This window comes from Trachypithecus francoisi, unplaced genomic scaffold (assembly GCF_009764315.1).
Source record: "Trachypithecus francoisi isolate TF-2019V2 unplaced genomic scaffold, Tfra_2.0 Lachesis_group17, whole genome shotgun sequence".
NCBI lineage: Eukaryota > Metazoa > Chordata > Mammalia > Primates > Cercopithecidae > Trachypithecus > Trachypithecus francoisi.
The window spans coordinates 15,598,180-15,619,632 of record NW_022681462.1 but is presented as its reverse complement, the minus strand read 5'-3'; the positions used below and the strand labels follow the sequence as shown (position 1 = coordinate 15,619,632).

At 42.2% G+C, this 21,453-nt stretch overlaps 1 protein-coding gene across 2 annotated transcripts in view; it reads right to left on the bottom strand.

Annotated features, from left to right (window-relative positions):
• ACTR2 (actin related protein 2) overlaps nt 1-6,943 on the bottom strand; it is a 41,614-nt gene extending 34,671 nt beyond the window's left edge. For both annotated transcript variants that reach the window (XM_033239247.1, XM_033239248.1), the window contains exon 1: nt 5,596-6,943. In XM_033239247.1, coding sequence (XP_033095138.1) covers nt 5,596-5,643 — 48 coding nt within the window. In that variant the 5' untranslated portion in view covers nt 5,644-6,943. The remainder of the gene's footprint in view (nt 1-5,595) is intronic.
• Nucleotides 6,944-21,453: the final 14,510 nt, after the last annotated feature.

The following is a 21,453-nucleotide window of genomic DNA, read 5'->3' as shown; positions in this document are numbered from 1 at the left end:
CTTAAAAAAAAAAAAAAACAACAAAACACTAAACCATGATATGATACAATACAAACAAAACATTATTCCATCCTGGCTAACACGGTGAAACCCTGTCTACTAAAAAGTACAAAAAACTAGCCGGGCGAGGTGGCGGACGCCTGTAGTCCCAGCTACTCGGGGTGCTGAGGCAGGAGAATGGCGTGAACCTGGGAGGCGGAGATTGCAGTGAGCTGAGATCCGGCCACTGCACTCCAGCCTGGGCTACAGAGCGAGACTCCATCTCAAAAAAAAAAAAAAAAAAAAAAAAAAAAAGAAAACATTATTTTCTAAACTATCATTTGGTATCATTGGTATCACCTTAATCCTTGAAATTCCTCCCCCATGTCAATCATTTTAAGACTTGGTGACTTTGTTCTTTCATTGTGTACAGTAAGGCTGTGTTTAAGAAATAGATTTTACCATATATAGTTTCCTCTTCATAGCTGTGTGGTTTAAACTAGTTCCCTTACTTCCCACTGAGTCATCAAATGGTTAAGAATATGAACAGTATAATATTCTTTCAAGCAAAAATGAAAAATCCTATCTGCATCTGCTCTAAAAGTACATTTTTTTTCTCATCAAAAAAAAATAATAACCTGGGATTTATAAAGCCCCATTTGGGCTTATTTAATATTTATTTTCCCCTTACTAATTTTATCTCATGGTACTAATGTTATTTAGTACATTAACTGCACAGTGACAGTTCTGATCTTAAGCCACCAAAAGATTTATTCTACTTATTCCAAAGCATTTTGCAAGATGAAATCAAATTTGATTTTGGTTTGCTTCTGTTTCAAACACTCCTAAATTCAACATATAAAGTAGCATAAGCCTGATAAAGCAGGCCACAATCAGCTACAAATGCCAATTACATAAATGCGAATGCAGTTATTCTAGCACTATAAGCTTCTCTGTACAAATGGACCTTATTAAGCACTATGCCAGCAACATAGCAAGCACTGGGGAAACCTTCATTTTGTTGGTGATCTAACTCACTGCTGATGAAATCACCCTAGTCTGGTAAAAAGACACACAAGACCAGGGGCCTAGGCCTAGCTCATGAAGAGGACCTAAACCTAGAGTTTCACAGACCTCCAGATTTTCACCTATCGCCCAAGTGGCTTGATTTCAGAAGGAGGTTTGAATGGTTAAAAACCACATAAATTATTGGATCAAATGAGTTTTCCTCCTCTGGGCAATCCTGCTGAGACACGGGTCAAGCTGGGAGATAGAAAATCGAGCAGGACCAACATCGGGCTCTGATTGAAAGGACACACTTGTTTCCAAGCAAGCTTGTCCAACCCATGGCCCAAGGGCTGCATGAAACCCAACACAATTTCATAAACTTTCTTAAAACATTTTTTTGGCGATTTTTTCAGTTCATCAGCTATTGTTAGTGTATTTTATGTGTGGCCCAAGACAATTCTTCTTTCAATGTGGCCCAGGGAAGCCAAAAGACTGGACACTTCTGTCCTAGAATATTTAATTTGGGTCTGCCAGAGGGGTTAAAAAAATCATCAACTTCTCAAAAAGTCTGTAAGTTTATTTTTATTTTTTACTAGCTATGGGGTCTTGTTGTATTAATCCAGGCTGGTCTCAAACTCTTGGCCTCAAGAAATCCTCTCACCTCGGCCTCCCAAAATGCTGGAAATACAGGCATGAGGAACCACACCCAGCCAGCCTACAATTTTATTTATTTATTTATTTATTTATTTATTTATTTATTTATTTATTTTCTGAGATGGAGTCTCGCTCTGTCGCCCAGGCTGGAGTGCAGTGGCCGGATCTCAGCTCACTGCAAGCTCCACCTCCTGGGTTTACACCATTCTCCTGCCTCAGCCTCCCGAGTAGCTCGCCCGGCTAGTTTTTTGTATTTTTTAGTAGAGACAGGGTTTCACCGTGTTAGCCAGGATGGTCTTGATCTCCTGACCTCGTGATCCGCCCATCTCGGCCTCCCAAAGTGCTGGGATTACAGGCTTGAGCCACCGCACCCGGCCCAGCTTACAATTTTAAAACCGAAGGCATGTAAGGAGCAAATGAAAACACTTTAGGGTAACAACTATCTCCATAAATTTTTCAAAATTACATCTGAATATACTCTTTAATATTTAATTATAAAGCAATCATTATAACTTCAGGTATCTGAATAAAATCAAGATGACTATTCACGTCTACAAACGGTAAGAAACAGAATACACAATTTAAGTGGTTCCTAGTCCTCTACATACTCAGAACTATTACAGCATTCCTGTTATATGATTCATGTATTTTATCAGCACTGTTTCTTCATTTGAAACCAATCAGGTCCACAGAAAATCTGAATAAAATTTTAAAATAACTAGAAGCATAAGAACAAATAAATTTTTATTTGAATTAACTACACTCACTGTTTTCATTTATATGATAGGGACTGATCATTTGTCTTAAGGAAAAGGATCTTAAAAATATGGATTAGACACCAGACTAACCTATAACATATTACAATCAGCTTTCTTTTTTTGTGTGTGACAGAGTCTCACTCTGTTGCCCAGGCTGGAGTGCAGTGGCGCGATCTTGGCTCACCGCAACCTCCGCCTCCCAGGTTCAAGCAATTCTCCTGCCTCATCCTCCCAAGTAGCTGGGATTACAGGCAACAGCCACCATGCCCAGCTAATTTTTGTATTTTTAGTAGAACCAGGGTTTCACCATGATAGCCAGGCTGGTCTCAAACTCCTGACCTCAAGTGATCCTCCTGCCTCGGCCTCCCAAAGTGCTGGGATTACAGGAATGAGCCACCATGCCCAGCCTAAAATCTTCTTTCCAATGTTAGCTAACTAATGGAATAGTAACATAACATTAGCTTCTGACAGCAGGGTGCAGTGGCTCAAGCCTGTAATCCTGGCACTTTAGGAGGCCAAGGTGGGCAGATCTCTTAAGCCCAGGAGTTTAAGACTAGCCTGAGTAACATAGGGAGAACCAGTCTCTACAAAATAAAAAATTAGCTGGGTGTGGTGGCACAAGCCTGTAGTCCCAGCTACTCGGGAGGCTGAAGCAGAATCACTGGAGCCCAGGAGGCAGAGGTTGCAGAGAGCGAGATCACGCCACTGCTCTCCAGCCTGGGCAATAGAGCAAGATCCTGTGTCAAAAAAAAAAAACAAAAAAACCTCAGCTTACAGTTAACATTCCCATTCTAATTTAATATTTAAAAACTCATACATACTACAAATACAGGGCTCAATGCCTCAAACCCCTAAAAGAGGAAGAATTCATTAAAATATAACTGGCTTGACTTTCTAAAAAGAGTATCTGACACAATTACAAAACAAAAAATTTTAAATTCAATTTTTAAAGTTTTGAATTTATTTAGGGGCCAATTTGAGACTATAGTGGAAACCAGGCTAATAATATTTTAAAAAGCGCCTTTAACTGAATTTTAACTGCACATGTAACATGTGTTTATGGTTAATTTAAATATAGGTTAATAATACATGCTTTGTTCAAATAAAGAACATTTTTCCAATAATTCAGAAAGGTCATGAAGTCCTCCCCATCTTCCCTCACTCCCTTATCCTTTGTCTCACAGGTAACCGTTATGAACATTTCTTATGTATCCCTCCAAAAACTTGATATGCAGATACAGGTTTGTGGACATACATCTTTAATAAGGAACATATACTTAAACTAAATCATTTTAAAACCTTTTTCAACTTAATAAATCTTAGACATGTTTCCATAGCAATGGATCTGCCTTTTTAAAAGTATTACATTCTTAAAAACCGTCCCATTAATATGTTTTGCTTGTTTGTTTGTTTTTGAGAGGAGTCTTGCTCTGTCGCCCAGGCTGGAGTGGCACCATCTTGGCTCATTGCAACCTCCGCCTAACGGGTTCAAGAGATTCTCCTGCCTCAGCCTCCCCAGTAGCTGGGATTACTGGGATTACAGGCACCCACCAACATGCCTGGCTAATTTTTGCATTTTTAGTAGACACGGGGTTTCACCATGTTGGCCAGGCTGGTCTCGAACTCCTGACCTCAGGTGATCTGCCCGCCTCGACCTCCCAAAGTGCTGAGATTAAAGGCATGAGCCACCGCATCTGGCCTCACTGTATGTTAACACTCTTTTTAACTCTAGTCCATTTTTAACGCAGTTCAGATGATGCTAACATAATTATTGCTTGTAAAATTCTGTAACAAATCTAATCATAGGCAGTATTATGGCAGTAAATACCAGCTCTTTTCCCCCTCAACAATTCAGATTCCAAAGTGTTTTGTTCAAGTAAAATGTACTTTAATTCATATATCATATGTATGAGAGGGAGAAGAGAAAAGTCACAAAATGTTGCAACATCAAAATGGTTAGAAATCACTAAAGAAGTCATCCAGAATAAGTAATATTTCCATCTTCTAATTTGCTGACTTTGCTACCCGAAATACATTTTTTTTTAATCTGGCAAGACAGAGGTTTGAATGAAACAATTTTTTTTTAAATTGAGACGGAGTTTCACTCTTATCGCCCAGGCTGGAGTGCAGTGGCGCAATCTCGGCTCACTGCCGCTTCCTGACTTCAAGCGATTCTCCTGCCTCAGCCTCCCAAGTAGCTGGGATTACAGGCATGCGCCACCACGCCCGGCTAGTTTTTGTAATTTTAGTAGACCGGGGTTTCACCACGTTGCCCAGGCTGGTCTCGAACTCCTAACATCAGGTGATCCGCCCGCCTGGGCCTCCCAAAGTGATGGGATTACAGAAACAATTTTCAAATAGTTTATAAATCAGTGCCTTAGTCAGATTTTACAATTTTTGAATCTTAAAGGCTAACATTACCTGTATTCTGAAACGGAAGGTGAAAAAGGGCCTAGGGGTAGGATAACCAACACTAATTAACTTCCTCTAAGGCCAGTGGAATTAACAGTCTTGCGGGGTCCTAGGTCACCCAAAACCACCCAATGGAATACGCTGGTCTCGGCGGGCCTGCACCTGGGCCAAATCACCAGTATGCAGAACAAAAAGCGAACGATGCGCTGCCAATCTGGACCCCTTCCCTCGAAAAAAACTAAAAGCCCAACAAACACAGCGAAAGGGCTGAGGTCCACACTCCATGACAGCACTTCCCTTTTTTTTTTTTCTTTAAAGTAAACCCGCTTCCTGCTTCTCGTTCGGTATATCTTCAACTATACAGGAAGAAGAAGGCCTCTAGGTCTTTCTCCGTTTTACACACCGGCGGCCCTGGGGAAAAGAGCCCTTCTCGGAACACACAAACCGAGCCTTTTAAACCCTCCGTCCCCTATAGCCCAACTGACCCCGCTTGAGGGCAGAGCCGGTCCCTGCCGGGCGGCCAGTAGGCTCTGCATCCAGTGCCGGTCTCGCCAGCCGCCCCAACCCGGAAGGCTGCGGGGGTGGCAGGCTAAATGGGCAGCAGGCTCAGGGGAGACCAGGTAAGACCGGCTCGCTCCCACGCCCGCGGAGGTGGGAGGCACTGCCCCGCGCCCCTTCGCCCCGAGGGCCAGGAGGTGCAGCCCAGGAGGCCGAGGGCCCGCGCGCCCGCTGCTCGTCCCCGCCCGCGTCTGTGGCCGCCAAGGCCTCCTCGCCCGGCGCTTACCCCGGTGCCGTTGTCGCACACCACCACCTTTCTGCCCTGGCTGTCCATCGTCCGCCCAGGGGAGAGCCGTTGCCTCCGCACAACCTACAGCCGCCGCCGCCCGGCCGTTTTCTCTTCTTCCTCCTTCGTCTTCCCGGCCCCTCCTTCGACCCAACTTTTCTCCCCCGACCGGAAGTCGCCGCCCGGCTCCGCCCGTCATTTAGCTGAATGTCTGCACGAAAAGGGTGGGACGGGCGGGCAGCGCGACTGGCAGCGGTGAGCTCCAATTAAAGATGGAGGAGCGTCGAGGTCCCTCCCGCAGCTCCGCTTCCGGCTCGGCTGTCCTGGTAGCTACCCAGCCGGGTTCTTTGCTGCTTCTAGTTCCCGGCGCTTTGCCGGGCGTTAATGGCGGCCAACATCGTGGGTGCTGCGGCTTTCTCCCTAAAATGTCACAGGAGCTAAGGGCGCAGCTTAACGAAGTGCAGAAGGCGCAGGCAGGTGAAGGACACCGGTTCTGCTGCGGCAGTGGAATGTGGCGGAGAAACCGGCGGGTAGGGCGGGGAGCAACCCTGGAGGTCCTAGCGGACCCCACCATTCCACAGGGCTTGCTTGGTATGTCATTGCTTCTGGGCTTTTTCCGCGGACAGAACTGGGATGGATACACACATGCTTATTTGAAATCATGCGTTTGTTCCATACTCCAATGTCAGCCCACCCCTTCTTTGCCCAAGTTGCTGTGTGGTCAATTGAACGAGAGCAGGTGCCTGCATTTCCAGCCTCGTGGCCCACCGCCTCCTTCTTCCAGTAGTCCCATGTTGCTTCACACCTCTTCAGTACATGTGCTTCTGTGAACCCAGAGCCTTGGCTTTGAAATCAGACAACCCCAGTTTCAAACGTGGCGCTGCCATTCACGAGTTTTGTGATTTTGGCATACCCCTGTCTGCATGGGGATAATAAGTTATATCTCCATAGGTGTGGTGAGGATAAAATTCTATGCATAGAGGAAATGTTCATTCAGTGGTAGCTATTTCTAATTATGTTCTTCTGAACGTATGATTCTATCTACGATGCCTCCTTTTTTTTCCTTTTTAATCAATTGGCAAACTTGTGCTCTGAGACCCAGCTTGTCACATCTCTGATGACGGCTGATATCCTCAGGATGTTCCTTACTTCCTTTCTCGCTATTACTTTACTATGAATATATGAATAACGTGTTTATTACATGCAACAAATATTTATTAGATGAATGACATTAAAATTCACCTTTAAAATGCCATCCTTTATGAGAGGTGAGAACTAGAACTTTTCCTTCGACATGGCTGTACATGTTCAACAACTAGAATGAAACAGGGATCATGAACCCTTAATCCAGTATTCTTTTTATAATATAGCTGCCTGCCAGTTTTCACTGTTCTTTTATTAGACCAGTGATTTTCAAACTTTTTTAAAGGCATAGAGTGTTTTATTCAAATTTAATCTTATGTGGAACCCTCAACACATAAATATTAAAATAAAAATAAAGCTGCCATTGTTGCAATTGGAAGTTTGAGAGGTTAGACTAGGTCTCAGAGGAACATTTCTTCCCTTTGCCTGCTTTAACAGTCAGCGAAGTACCTCAGCCAGCAGAAAAATTTATCTGTTTATAAATTCCTTGAGTATAGAGTCCGTATCTTATTTTTTTGGCCTCCAATGCTAGTACTGTGCAATTTTCTTGAAAGTACATTTTATTGGTCTCAGCAAATTGAACTCAAGCATTTCTGTGTTCTTTTACTTTTCCCCTTTGTGGAATTAAATGGATTGCTAATTTGTATTTTTAAAGAAAGAACATGAGGCCAGGTGCGGTGGCTCACACCTGCAATCGCTGCACTTAGGGAGGCCAAGGAGGGCGGATCACTGGAGATCAAGAGTTCAAGACAAGCCTGGCCAACATGGCGAAACCCACTGCACTCCAGCCTAGCAACAGAGGGAGACTCTGTCTCAAAAAAAAAAAAAAAAAAAAATTGTCAAGTTTGGTCCTGAGATTTATATGAAATGAAAAGGAACCAGAAGTAGGGATTTTGAAACACAAAAAGCTGGAGAACTTCCACCAACTGAATTCAAAACCTATTATAAAGCTACAGTAATGAAGACTCTAATACTGGCATAGAGGCAGATACATCGATCAATGGAATCCAACAGATAGTCCACAACTAACCCTTTACATTATGGTGAACTGATTTTCAACAATGGTGCTAAAACAATCCATGGGGAAAGGGTAATCTTTTCAACGAATGATGTGGGAGGGAAAAAAAAGAACTTTGATTCTTAGCTCACATCACACATAAAAGTTGATTTAAGTGGATCGTGGACCTAACTATTAAAGCTAAAACTATAAATTTCAGGAAAAAAAAAGAGGAAAATCTTTTGATATTAAGCAAAGTTTCTTTATGACACTAAAATCATGATCTACAAAAGAAAAAATTGATAATTGACATAATAGAAATTTAAAGCTTTTAGTTCATATATTGAAACAAAAAATCTAGACCAGGACAATGGCTCACATCTGTAATCCCAGCAGTTTGGGAGGCCAAGGTGGGCGGATCACTTGAGCTCAGGAGTTCAAGACCAGCCTGGGCCAGATGGTGAAACCCCGTCTCTACAAAAAATACAAAAATTAGCGTAGTAGTCCCAGCTACTTGGGAGGCAGAGGTGGGAAGATGGTTTGAGCCCAGGAGGTGGAGTTTGCAGTGAGCTGAGATTTCGCCACTATACTACAGCCTGGATGACAGAGCCAGACGCTATCTCAAAAAAAGAAAAAAAGAAAACAAAAAAACAAAAAATCTTGGTCTGTCTTAGGCAAAAAGCAACAACAAAAAAAGTAGAAAATAAAGCAAAAGGGCCAGGCGCAGTGGCTCACACCTGTAATCCCAGCACTTTGGGAGACTGAGGCAAGTGGATCACCCGAGGTCAGGAGTTTGAGACCAGCCTGGCCAACATGGTGAAACCCCATCTCTACTAAAAATACAAAAATTAGCTGGGTGTGGTGGCAGGCGCCTGTAATACCAGCAACTCAGGAAGCTGAGGCAGGAGAATTGCTTAAATCCAGGAGGCAAAGGTTGCAGTGAGCCGAAATCGTGCCACTGCACTCCAGTCTGGGCAACAGAGCATAACTCAATCTCAAAAAAAAAAAAAAAAGCCATGAACTAGGAGAAAATATTTGCAAATCATATATTCAACAAAAGATGTGTATCCAGAGCAAAGAACACGGAAGACAAATTACCTAATTTAATAGTGGGCAAAACATTTGAATAGATATTTTACCAAAGAAGATTTATGAATGCGCAAATAAGCACATAAAAAGATATTCAACATCATTAATCATTAGAGAAATGCAAATTGAAAACATAATAAGATACCACTTAATACCCACTAGAATGGCTATAATCAGAAAAGTAGAAAACAAGTTTCGGCGGGGCTAGGTGGCTCACGCCTGTAATCCCAACACTTTGGGAAGCCAAGGAGAATGGATCACCTGAGGTCAAGAGTTCGAGACCAGCCTGACCAACATGGTGAAACCCTGTCTCTACTAAAAATACAAAAATTAGCTGGGTGTGGTGGCAGGTGCCTGTAATCTTTGCTACTCGGAAGACTCAGGCAGGAGAATCACTTAAACCTGGGAGGCAGAGATTGCAGTGAGCCGAGATCGTGCCACTGCACTCCAGCCTGGGTGACAGAGCGAGACTCCATCTCAAAAACAAAACAAAAAAGCAAAAAAGTAGAAAACAAGTTTGGCAAGAACGTGGAGCAACAAACACTCCTATATTCCTGGTGAGAATGTAAAATGGTACAGGCACTTTGGAAAGCAGTTTGACAGTTTTTTAAAAAATTAAGCATAAATTACCATATAACCGAGCAATTTCACTCCTAGGTATATACCTAAAAGACATGAAAACATGTCCATGGACTCGTACCTAAATGTCCATTACAGGATTACTCATAATAGGCAAAAGTGGAAACTATTCAAATGTCTATCAGTTTGTGAATGAGTAAACAATATGTAGTATAGCCATACAATAGAATATTGGCGATAAAAATAAACCAATACGTGCTGTAACATGGATGAAAGTAAAAAAAAATGGCCAGGCGCAGTGGCTCATGCCTGTAATCCCAGCACTTTGGGAGGCCGAGGAGGGCAGATCATGAGGTCAGGAGATCGAGACCATCCTGGCTAACACGGTGAAACGCCATCTCTATTAAAAATACAAAAAATTAGCTGGGTGTGGTGGTGGGCACCTGTAGTCCCAGCTACTCGGGAGGCTGAGGCAGGAGAATGGCGTGAACCTGGGAGGCGGAGCTTGCAGTGAACCAAGATCATGCCACTGTACTCCAGCCTGGGTGACAGAGCAAGACTCCGTCTCAAAGAAAAAAATAAAAAAATACTAGAGCAGATAAAAAGACCATATACTGCGTGATTTCATAGGAAAATCACAAATATAGGAAAAGCAAGGTTATAGATACAGAAAGCAGATTAGTGATTGCTGGGGCTGAAACTGGAAGCCAGGTTTGGCTGCAAACGGTCATGGGACAACTTTATGGATTGATGGAATACTAAAATTAGATTTTGGTAATGGTTACACAACCATAAAAATTTTCTAAAAGTCGGCCGGGCGCGGTGGCTCAAGCCTGTAATCCCAGCACTTTGGGAGGCCGAGACGGGCGGATCATGAGGTCAGGAGATCGAGACCATCCTGGCTAACACGGTGAAACCCCGTTTCTACTAAAAAATACAAAAAACTAGCCGGGCGATTTGGCAGGCGCCTGTAGTCCCAGCTACTCGGGAGGCTGAGGCAGGAGAATGGCGTAAACCCAAGACGCGGAGCTTGCAGTGAGCTGAGATCCGGCCACTGCGCTCCAGCCTGGGCGCGAGACTCCATCTCAAAAAAAAAAAAAAAAAATTTACTAAAAATCATCAAACTGCACACTTGTAATAGGTAAATTTTGAGATGTGTAAATTTCATGTTGTAACTCCAATAAGGTTTTAAAAAATTTAAGTTACCTGCCCAAATTTACCTATAATGTAGCAGAAGCAGGATTAGACACAGATGTGCCTGACCTCAAAGCCTAAGCTCTGTTTACCCAGAGTTTTGGAAACTCCAGATCTATCATGAAAACCTAAGTCATTCCTAACCTGAGTCATCCTACTCAGGAATGACTTTTTTATTATAATTTTATTATTTTTTATTTTATTGTATTTAAAAGAAATAGAGATGGTGGCTGGGCACAGTGACACATGCCTGTAATGCCAGCACTTGGGGAGGCCAAGGCAGGTGGATCAGTTGAGGCCAGAAGTTCAATACCAGTCTAGCCAACAGGGTGAAAACCCATCTCTATTAAAAATACAAAAATTAGCTGATTGGCCTGGGAGGCAGAGGTCGTATTGAGCCAAAATTACGCCACAGCACTCCAGCCTGGGTGACAGAGTGAAACCCTGTCTCAAAAAAAAAGAGAAAGAAGGAAGGAAGGGAGGGAGGGAAGGAGGGAGGGAGGGAGGGAAAGGGAAAGGGAAGGAAAAGAAAGGAACAGGAGAAGAGAAGAGAAAAGAGAAGGAGGGAGGGGGGAGAGAGAGAGAGAGAGATGGGGTCTTGCTATGTTAACCAGTCTGGTCTCCAACTCTGGTCTCAAGTGATCCTCCCATCTCACTGGGATCCTCCCTCCCAATCCCAACGTGTTACGATTACAGGTGTAAGCCACTGCGCCTGGCCAGGAAGGACTTTTTTGGAGGGATTCTATCATCTCGCTTGGACCTGGGATTACAGGTGTGAGCCACCATGCCCAGCCTAAGAACAATACAATTATTCTTTTCTAGCTATTTTGAAATATACAACAAAATATTGTCAATTATAACTTCCCTATTGTATTTTCAACTAGAACTTCTATCTAGCTGTATTTTGACAATTAACCAATTTATTATAACTTCCCTATTGTATTTTCAACTAGAACTTCTATCTAGCTGTATTTTGACAATTAACCAATTTATCTTTGTCTTTGCCCTCCCCAGTTTCCCTTCCCAGCCTCTTCTAATGACCATTCTATATCTCCATGAGATCTACTATTTTACCTCCCACATATGAGTGAGAATATGTAATATTTGTCTTTCTATCCCTGGATCATTTCACTTAGCATAATGTCCTCAGTTCCATCTATGCTGTTGCACATGACAGGATCTCATTCTTTTATGGCTGAATAGTACTTGATTGTGTATGTGTACTGCATTTTCTTTATCCATTCATCCATTGATGGACACTTAAGTTGATTCCCTATCTTGGCTATCGTGAATAGTGCTGCAGTAAACATGGGAGTGCAGATATCTCGCCGATATACTGATTCCTTTCTAGGGATGTATACCTAGCAGTGGAGATTGCTGGATCATATGGTAGTTCTACAGATAAAGACACTTTTAAAACAATTTCAATACCTGCCAGGTGCGATGGCTCACGCCTGTAATCCCAGCACTTTGGGAGGCCAAGGCAGGTGAGTCACCTGAGGTCAGGGTTATGAGACCAGCCTGGCCAACATGGTGAAACTCCATCTCTGCTAAAAATACAAAAATTAGCTGGGTGTGGTGGCATGTGCCTGTAATCCCAGCTACTCCGGAGGCTGAGGCAAGAGAATCGCTTGAACCAGAAGGCAGACGCAGTGAGCTGAGATCATGCTACTGCACTCCAGTCTGGGTGACAGAGTGAGACTCTGTCTCAAAAAAAAAAAAAAAAAAAAAAGGGATAATAAAACAATTATAATACCTTTATTATAACTGACAAAATTAACTAATTTCTTATTGGCTAATATTCAACCCATATCCAGTTTTTCCTAATTGTCTCAAAAATGTTCTAAACAAGGTTCACAAATTACATTTGTTTGATATGTCTATTTTATTTGATCTTATTTTATTTTATTTTTGAGATAGAGTCTTGCTCTGTCACCCAGGCTGGAGTGCAGTGGTACTGTCTCGGCTCACTACAATCTCCGCCTCACAGGTTCAAGCGATTCTGCCGTGTCAGCCTCCCCAGTAGCTGAGAGTACAGGCTCATGCCACCACACTCGGCTAATTTCTGTATTTTTAGTAGAAATGGGTTTTCGCCATGTTGGCCAGGCTGGTCTTGAACTCTTGACCTCAGGTGATCCACCAGCCTTGGCCTCCCAAAGTGCTGGGATTATAGGCATGAGCCACTGCTCCTGGCTGATATGTCTATTTTAGTTTACAAAATGGTGCGACCACTTTGGAAAGCAGTCTGGCAGTTCCCCAGAAGGTTTAACATAGAGTTACCATATGACTCAGTAATTTTACTCCTAGGTATACACCCAAGAGAAATGAAAAAAGTTTTTTTTTTTTTCAATCATATTCTAAACAAGGTTCACAAATTGCATTTGCTTGATATTTCTGTTTTAGTTTATAACACTTTCTTCTCTCTCTGTCTGTCTCTTCTTGAGACAGGGTCTCTCTCTGTTGCTTGGGCTGGAGTGCAGTGGCGTGATCATAACTCACGTAACCTTGAACTAGACTCAAGCAATCCTCCCACCTCAGCCTCCTGAAGAGCTGGGACTACAAGCATATACCACCATACCCAGCTAATTTTTAAAAATTATTTTGGAGAGATGGGGTCTTGCTGTGTTGCCCAGGCTGGTCTTAACTCCTGGCTTCAAGTGATCTCCCCACTCGGCCTACCAAAATGTTGGGATTACAAGCATCAGCCACCACACCTAGCCTCTCTCTTTTTGTATGCCATCTTTTTTTTGGCTGAAGGCTGGGTCATTTGGCCTGTAGGATTTCTCACATTCTGGATTTGACTGACTGTATCCATACTGCATTGTTCTTGTTCCTCTAGCCTCCATATTTTTTATAAACTAGTAGTTAGATCTAGAAGCTTGATTAGGTTTAGGTTCAATTATTTTGGCAAGATTATTCATAGGCAGCAGCATGTACTTCTCATTGCATCACATTTGGAGGACTGTAATGTCTGGATGTCCCACATTTAGTGATGTTAAAATTATTCAGTGGGTTCTGGTATTATCACATGATCTATCACAGAATTCCCACTGAACCTGTCACTTAATAGTTTTAGCAGCCATTAATAATTGTTGCCTTATTGGACCAGGTAACATGATTAAGTGCAGTTTGCCTAACTCATAACTTTTTATTTCCAAAAACGTATAGGTTTTGACCTTATTAGCCATTCCAGTTGCTTTCAGATAGAAGAATTATAGTTTTGAAGCTTGTTTAGTTAATAATTTTTTAAAATAAAAAAGAACTCCTAGGCACTTCATGTGTACAATATAAACTATAATTTTAGTAGACATTTTAGTTGTGATATTCCTTATTCGTTTTCTTTTTTTGAGACAGAGTCTCATCCTGTCACCTAGGCTGGGGTGCAGTGGCATGATCTCGGCTCACTGCAATCTCCACTTCCTGGGTTCAAGCGATTCTCCTGCCTCAGCTCCTGAGTAGCTGGGATTACAGGCATGCACTACCATGCCCAGCTAATTTTTTGTATTTTTACTAGAGACAGGTTTCACCGGCCGGGCGCGGTGGCTCAAGCCTGTAATCCCAGCACTTTGGGAGGCCGAGACGGGTGGATCATGAGGTCAGGAGATCGAGACCATCCTGGTCTACACGGTGAAACCCCGTCTCTACTAAAAAATACAAAAAACTAGCCGGGCGAGATGGCGGGCGCCTGTAGTCCCAGCTACTCGGGAGGCTGAGGCAGGAGAATGGCGTAAACCCAGGAGGCGGAGCTTGCAGTGAGCCGAGATCGCGCCACTGCACTCCAGCCTGGGCGACAGAGCTAGACTCCGTCTCAAAAAAAAAAAAAAAAAAGAGACAGGTTTCACCATGTTAGCCAGGCTGCTCTCCATCTCCTGACCTTGTGATCCACCCGCTTCGGCCTCCCAAAGTGCTGGGATTACAGGCATGTGAGATTGAGTCTCGCTCTGTTGGCCAGACTGGAATGCAGCAGCGTGATCTCAGCTGACTGCAACCTCCACCTCCTGGGCTCCAGCGGTTTTCCTGCCTCAGCCTCTCAAGTAGCTGGGACTACAGATGTGTGCCACCACATACAGCTAATTTTTGTATTTTCAGTAGAGATGGGGTTTCACCATGTTGGTTAGGCTGGTCTCAAACTCTTGGCCTCAAGGGATCCTCCTGCCTCAGCTTCCCAAAGTGCTAGGATTATAGGTGTCAGCCACTGCGCCTGGCCCCTCATTCTTTTATCTCTCCCTCACCTCACATCATCTACAGACACTAACTCAAAATGGATCAAAGACCAAAATATAAGAGGTAAAATCATAAACTTAGGAGGGATAGGTATAAATGTTTATGACTTCAGATTAGGCAATAGATTTTTAGATATAACACCAAAGGTACAACAACAAAATAAAAAGTAGATAAATTGGACTTCATCAAAATTTAAAATGTGTGCACTACAAAAGACTCCATCAAGACAGTGAAAAGACAACTCACAGAAAAGTAGAAAATATTAGCAAGTCATATCCTATAAGGGACGTGTATATAAAATATACAAAGAACTTTTACAACTCAGTGAAAAAAACAGCCAAAAAACAAAACAAAATAGCCAGGCACAGTGGCTGGCATCTGTAATCCCAGCTACTTGGGAGGCTAAGTTGGGAGCATCACTTGTTCCCAGGAGTTTGAGGCTGCAGTGAGCCATGATCACACCACTGCTGTACTCCAGCCTGGGTGACAGAGTGAGATCCCAACTCTAAAAATAAAAAAACAAAGAAACAACCAAAATTTTAAAATGGGCCAAACAATTTGAGCAGACATTTGGCCAAAGAAGATATAAAAATGGCCGATAAGTACGTCAATCATTAGCCATCAGGTAATTGCAAATCAAAATAGCAAGATTATATTTCATACCCACTAGGTTGGCTATCATCAAAAGAACAGTAAATGTTAATGAGGGTGTGGAGAAACTGGAACCCTCATGCATGGCTGGTGGGAATGCAAAATGATGCAGCCGCTTTGGAAAGCAGTCTGGCAGTTCCCCAAAAGGTTTAGCATAGATTTACCATACGGCTCAATAATTTTACTACTAGGTATATACCCAAGGGAAATGAAAACATGTGTCCATACGAAAACTTGTACACAAAGGTTCATAGCAACATTCATCATAATAGCCAAAAAGTGGAAACAACCCAAATGTCCATTACCTGGTGAGGGGATAAAGTATGGGACTCATATAGCCATATAATAGACTATCTTCAGCCATAAAAGGGAATGAAGCACCGATACATGCCACGACATGGATGAACCTCAAAAACATGTGCTGAGGGAAAGAAGCTGGTCACAAGAGGCCACATATTGTATGATTCCATTTATATTAAGTTTCCAGAATAGGCAAATCTATAGAGACAGAAAGCAGACTAGTGGTTGCTTGAACTGGGTAGGAGGTGGGGGAGCAGGTGGCAGAGAAATAGGGAGTGACTGCTAACGGGTATGAAATTTCATTTTGCAATAATGAAAATGTTCTAAAATTGATTGTAGTGATGGTTGCACAACTTTACCATTGAATTATACACTTCAAATGAGTGAGTTATATGGTATGTTAATTCTATCTCAATAAAACTATTAATATTTCAGGAAAAGAAGTTTGGGGATGAAAATTAAAGCAGTTTACTCAGGGATACGCTGCTCTGCTGTTAGGACTAGAATTTGGTTCATTGATTTTGCCAGTACTTCTTCCAATCCAAAAGTTATCTTTCCTACCAAATACTCTGATTCTGTGGCTGAACGAACTCCAAGTCCTAAACGCTGAGTCTTGCTTCACCAAATAAAGCTGAGATTTTTAGAGAGAAAAAAAATTCTCTTTAAGCCAGTTGAAGTGCAGCTCAACACAGTAAGGCTGTAAGCCGGGCGCGGCTCAAGCCTGTAATCCCAGCACTTTGGGAGGCCGAGACGGGTGGATCGCGAGGTCAGGAGATCGAGACCAACCTAGCTAACACGGCGAAACCCCGTCTCTACTAAAAAATACAAAAACTAGCCGGGCGAGTTGGCGGGCGCCTGTAGTCCCAGCTACTTGGGAGGCTGAGGCAGGAGAATGGCGTAAACCCGGGAGGCGGAGCTTGCAGTGAGCTGAGATCCGGCCACTGCACTCCAGCCTGGGCTACAGAGCGAGACTCCGTCTCAAAAAAAAAAAAAAGACTGACAAGGACAGTCACAGAGGCCTTTTTAGTGTTGGCACAGTATAAAGGCTAAGAGCTAAGAATCCAGTATCATATCGTAAACTTGAATTTAAAACCTGGACCCCCTACTTCTTAGCTATCTCCTTGAGAAAATTGTTTAATCTCTTACATGGATTGTCTCATTTGATACTCCCATTGGTCCTGAAATGTAGATGTTACTATTCCCCTCTGTTTTTTTGTTTGTTTGTTTTTGTTTGTTCTTATTTTTTTTTAAACAAATGAGAAAACTAAAGCTCAGCAAATTTAAGTAACTGGTCAAGTTCACACTTCCATAAACAGTAAAACTGCTCTTCATAGCTTTGTCTGCCTACCTCCAGAATTATGCATCCTAATCAATTATAAACCATAATCATCCCGGTTTATCAATTTAGAATGGAAGACATTCCATTTATTTATTTATTTATTTATTCATCTGGCTCTGTCACCCAGGCTGGAGTGCAGTGGTGCAATCTCGGCTCACTGCAACCTCTGCCTCCTAGGCTCAGACAGTCCTTCCACTTCAGCCTCCCCAGTAGCTGGGACTACAGGCAGGCACCACCAGGTCCAGCTAATTTTTGGTTGTGTTTTTGTTTTTTTGTTTTTTGGTAGATACGGGGTTTCACCATGTTGGTCAGGCTGGTCTTAAACTCCTAAGCTCAAGCAGTCCTCCGTCCTTGGCCTCCCAAAGTGCTGGGATTACAGATGTGAGCCACCACGTCTGGCCCATACCTTTTATTAACCAACAGATGTGAGCCATCTCTTCAGAAGCCTTATTTTCTGGTTTTAAAACACTTGAAGGGTTGAATTTGTAATCAGAAAAGTGATAGGCAAGTGTGGTATCTGAACAGAGAGGCTGGAACAATTCCATGCAGAGAGAGCTTAGAGAATCTCCCTTTCTTCCTAACACCAGTAGGATTCTGACCCAACCAGGTGTTATTAGTCAACAAATATGTACAGAACACCCATGGTATGCCAGGTGCCATTCTAAGACCTTGGCATGGTTTTTGCCTTTATGAAGCTTACATTCTTATAGGGAGAGACATATTGAACAAGTAAACTTAAAAAATGTGATAAATTCAGATAATGAGAAGTGCCATAAGGAAAAATAATTAAAAATGACTTAGAGTGGGGAACACTGCTCTAAGGAGGTAGCACACAACCTGAACCTTTTATCATTGTTAGATTCGGGTGTGAGCGACAGAAGACCCTGGTAACAGTAGCTTAGAACATGGATGTTTATTTCTCTGCCACCTGAATGAAGTTGGTAGGTAAATACTCTAGGGCCAAATGACACTCCACAGTAACAGGGATCTGGCCTCCTGTCCTTGTGGCTTTGCCATCTTGATCATACAGCTTCTGCTTCATAATATGTAATGGTCGTTTGTGCTACGGTTATCATTTTTATATCTCAGCCAGTAAGAAAGAGGAAGGGATGGGGGTTGGGACGTGGAGATGATGAAGTGCAAGCTTCTTCCTTTTAAGGACTCTTTCTGGAAGCTCCATATCTTACAGTGTTTCTAGTTCCATCTCGCTGGCTAGAACTTTGCTAGTCCTATCTACCTGTCAGAGAGGCTGAAAAATGTAGTCTTTATTCTGGATAGCCATGTGCCAAGCTAATAATTATGAGTTTTATTTCCAAGAAAGGGGAGGATGGATATTGGGGCACAACTACTGATCTTTGCTTTGAAGAAAAGAAAGAGAGAAAGAAAAAATAATTAGTGTGTTCACTCAAGGAATAGAAGGCCCGTGAGGCTAGAGTATACTAAGTAAAGGGAAGAGTGATAGATGGAGGACTTTGTAAACCACAGTAAGATTAGCTTCTAGTTCAGTAAGAGTGGCATACCTTTTGCAAGTTTTGTTTTAAAACTAGACTTTGAGAAATAATGAAATCTGGTCAAGCATGACACATTTTCTCCACTCTTTCCTTGATTCCAACAAAATGACAGCTAAGGTTTTGGGTTTTTTGAAAAAACAAAGTCCACAAGAAGACAAAAAGACATGGAAAAGAGAGAAAAAAAGATCAGCAAATATAAACCGGAGAGCAGATGAAGGAATGATAATTAACTAAGAAAACTTTAGAAGGCTGAAAACTTAATCCCTGAGGTGGAAATGGAGGGAAAAAAGCAAGCCTGCTCATGAGGCAGAATTCCGAAAAGGACCTGGTTGAAAATTTGTCCAAATCAGTTGCACGCTTAAATAACCTCCTTCAGCCCTTGCAGCCAATGACCCACTCCTTTGTAATGGAATAGAGCAGTTTTACTCTCAGATGAGTTGAAGAAAAAGTCAGTCTGTTCTCAGGGACAAGCATATCTGAGGATGAGAGCCTTATTAAAAACAGGGAGGTGATGAGAAGTCTATATCCAAAGGGTGAGAAACCCAATCTCCTTCCCAACAAACCAGCAGTCAATTCGCCACTTCCACCCTACCTCATTCATCTTTCTCTTTTGGTTAAAAAAAAAAAAAAAAAAAAAAAAAAACCTATTCAGAGGCAACATTAACAGATATTTACAGCTGGTGGTCCCCTAACAAAAGCAGTCAAACCCCTGCTGACAGTGAAACCCACTAGTCAGCAAGACTCAGCATTCAACACACAGCTTCCAATCAGTGGGGCTTTTTGGGTTTTGTTTTATTTTTAGTGTTTTATTTATTTATTTTCTTTCTTTCTTTCTTTTCTTTCTTTCCTTCTTTAGAGACAGTCTTGATTTGTCAGCCAGGCTGGAGTGCAGTGGCTCAATCAGAGCTCACTGCAGTTTTGAACTCCTGGCCTCAAGTAATCCTTCCACCTCGGTCTCCCAGTGTGCTGGGATTACAGGCATGACAGCCTATACTCATCAGACCAATATCAGAATATTATTTCTAGAAAGAAAGAGCAGAAAGCAGAGATAAAAAATTATTTGAGAAAAATAAAACATTATTTTCAAGAGCCTAGAAACAGTTTTCTAGATATGCTCCCTTCCTCAGGTAGTTACTGAAGGGAAGTGGGGGAGTTACTCAAGAAATATGAAATCAGAGGAACTAGGAGGCCAGGGATCCAATACAGGAGGGAGACAAGAATTCCATGAATGCTAATGGAACAAAAATCCCAAGGAAGGAAATCAACCTCTCTCTCTCTCTCTCTCATTCACTCTCACTCACACAAACAATAGATTTTCTGATGTATTTTAAAACTTTGAGAAAACATACTTGTAGTTTGATGATAAATTAGTGATAGCAAGAACAAAGAAAAACTAAGGGCCGGGCATGGTGGCTCACGCCTATAATCTCAGCACTTTGGGAGGCTGAGGCGGGCGGATCACCTGATGTCAGGAGTTCAAGACCAGCCTGGCAAACATGGTAAAACCCTGTTTCTACTAAAAAAGAAAATACAAAAAATTACCTGAGCGTGGTGGTACGTGCCTGTAATCCCAGCTACTCAGGAGGCTGAGGCAGGAGAATCTCTTGAACCCAGGAGGCAGAGGTTGCAGTGAGTGGAGATCACACCACTGCACTCAAGCTCAGGCAACAAGAGTGAAACTCCATCTCAAAAAAAAGAAAAAGAAAAGAAAAAAATAAAAACTAAGGAAAAAATTAGGTAATAATTAAGTCTAGGAAAAAATTTAAAAACTGTAGGCTGTGTGTAGTGGCTCACACCTGTAATTCTAGCACATTGGGAGGCCGAAGCAGGCAGATCACTGGAGGTCAGGAGTTCCAGACCAGCCAAGATGGTGAAACTCTGTCTCTATTAAAAATACAAAAATTAGCCAGGCGTGGTGGCGCACACCTGTAATCCCAGCTACTCAGGAGGCTGAGGCAGGAGAATCGCTTGAACCCAGGAAGCAGAGGTTACAGTGAGCCAGGATCCCATCACTGCACTCCAGTCTGGGTGACAGAGTGAGATTCCATGTCATAAATAAATAAATAAAATTGTAATATCAAGGAAATGTCATCTTATGGACTGTATGACTCAGAATGAATGTAAATATTGAATACTGGTGTAATCAAATATGATATATTGATGTTAGGATGATAAGGGGAAAATAAATGTGTGTTGGGGAGGTGTCTTAAGAGAATTAAATGATCTTCCACAGTAGATGGTTAATAGGTGATGTCTATACTGAAAAAGATCAAGAAATAGTCAAATAAGCATGTTTAGAAATAGAGGGTTAAATATCAGAAGAAACAACTAAAAGAGTTAAAGTTGTTGCCTTATGGGAGCAGGAGTAGAGAGAATAAGAAATTAGGAGTAAAAAGAATAAGGCAGGGGTCTGATGCTCATCTTCATAAATCTTGTTAAACCATTAAACTTCCTAACGCGCGCGTGCGTGTGTGCGTGCACGCGTGTATGCATACGTATTTGTAGGTAGGTAGGTAGGTTGTGGATGGAATACTCCGTACTAAATAAACAATGGCAGATTTTTTGCTTTTGGTCTCTCCTTTTGTCAAGGCTCCATTACCTTACACACTATCAATTGCAAGATGATAGTGTATCCTGTTCAGTTAAATGTTAAGCCTAGAGCTCCCTTGGGCTTCTGAATAAAATATGGAAGACACTCTACGATAAATTCATCAATAGCACTTTTACAAACTTTTGCAACATTTTAATACATGTTCTTACCAAAACTCAGCCACTTACTGTTGATTCTTTTAGGCTTTTGTTTCCAAGTTTAATTTTTTTGTCCTTGAGGC